Here is a 1,010-nt window from a genome sequence, read left to right as displayed (position 1 = left end):
CTGCAGGTGTTCCATGTGGAGGTGGAGGTGAAGGACATTAACGACAATCCTCCTGTGTTCCCCGGAACACAAAGGAATCTGTTTATCGCGGAATCCAGGCCGCTTGACTCTCGGTTTCCACTAGAGGGCGCCTCCGATGCAGATATCGGGGAGAACGCTCTGTTGACTTACAGGCTGAGCTCCAATGAGTATTTCTCTCTGGACGTACCAACCACCGACCAACAGGTAAAGCCTCTGGGACTTGTATTACGAAAACCTTTAGACAGGGAAGAATCTCCGGAACTTCATTTAGTGCTCACGGCCACTGACAGAGGCAAGCCTGAGCTGACTGGCACAGTTCAGTTAATCGTCAAAGTGCTGGACGCCAATGACAACGCCCCAGCTTTCGACAGAACACTCTATGCGGTGAAATTACCAGAAAACGTTCCCAATGCAACGTTCGTAATTAAACTTAACGCCTCAGATTTAGACGAAGGCTTGAATGGGGATATTATTTACTCATTCTCTAGTGACGTTTCTCCAGATATAAAATTTAAGTTCTACATAGACCCCCTAAGCGGGAAGATTATAGTAACAGGACATATAGATTTTGAAGAAAGTAAAGCCTACAAAATTCCAGTAGAGGCGATCGATAAAGGCCTCCCACCCCTGGCTGGTCACTGTACAGTTCTTGTGGAAGTTGTGGACACTAACGACTTTGCTCCAGAGTTGATTATCAAAACGCTCTGGCTCCCTGTCAAAGAGGACGCACAGCTGGGGACAATCATTGCCCTGATCAGCGTTATTGACCGAGACGAAGGTGCAAATGGACAGGTGACCTGTTCCGTGATGCCTCATGTCCCCTTCAAACTGGTGTCCACCTTCAAGAATTACTACTCGCTGGTGCTGGACAGCGCCCTGGACCGCGAGAGGGTGGCAAACTATGAAGTGGTGGTGACCGCGAGGGACGGGGGCTCGCCTTCGCTGTCGGCCACAGCCAGCGTGTCCGTGGAGGTGGCCGACGTGAACGA

General features: G+C 50.4%; 1 protein-coding gene across 1 annotated transcript; it reads left to right on the top strand.

Annotated features, from left to right (window-relative positions):
• Positions 1–3: 3 nt before the first annotated feature.
• LOC113617288 (protocadherin alpha-9-like) lies at positions 4–1,005 on the top strand (the record flags this gene model as incomplete). The annotated part of the gene is made up of 1 exon (XM_027100510.1): positions 4–1,005. A coding segment is annotated over one exon (1,002 nt), but the record flags the coding sequence as incomplete, so codon positions are not given.
• Between the last annotated feature and the right edge of the window lie 5 nt (positions 1,006–1,010).

This window comes from Aethalodelphis obliquidens, unplaced genomic scaffold (assembly GCF_003676395.1).
Source record: "Aethalodelphis obliquidens isolate GAN/ISIS:26980383/991018 unplaced genomic scaffold, ASM367639v1 scaffold5360, whole genome shotgun sequence".
NCBI classification, from domain to species: Eukaryota; Metazoa; Chordata; class Mammalia; order Artiodactyla; family Delphinidae; genus Aethalodelphis; species Aethalodelphis obliquidens.
The sequence above is the reverse complement of the archived record's forward strand: the minus strand, read 5'-3'. Positions and strand labels throughout refer to the sequence as shown.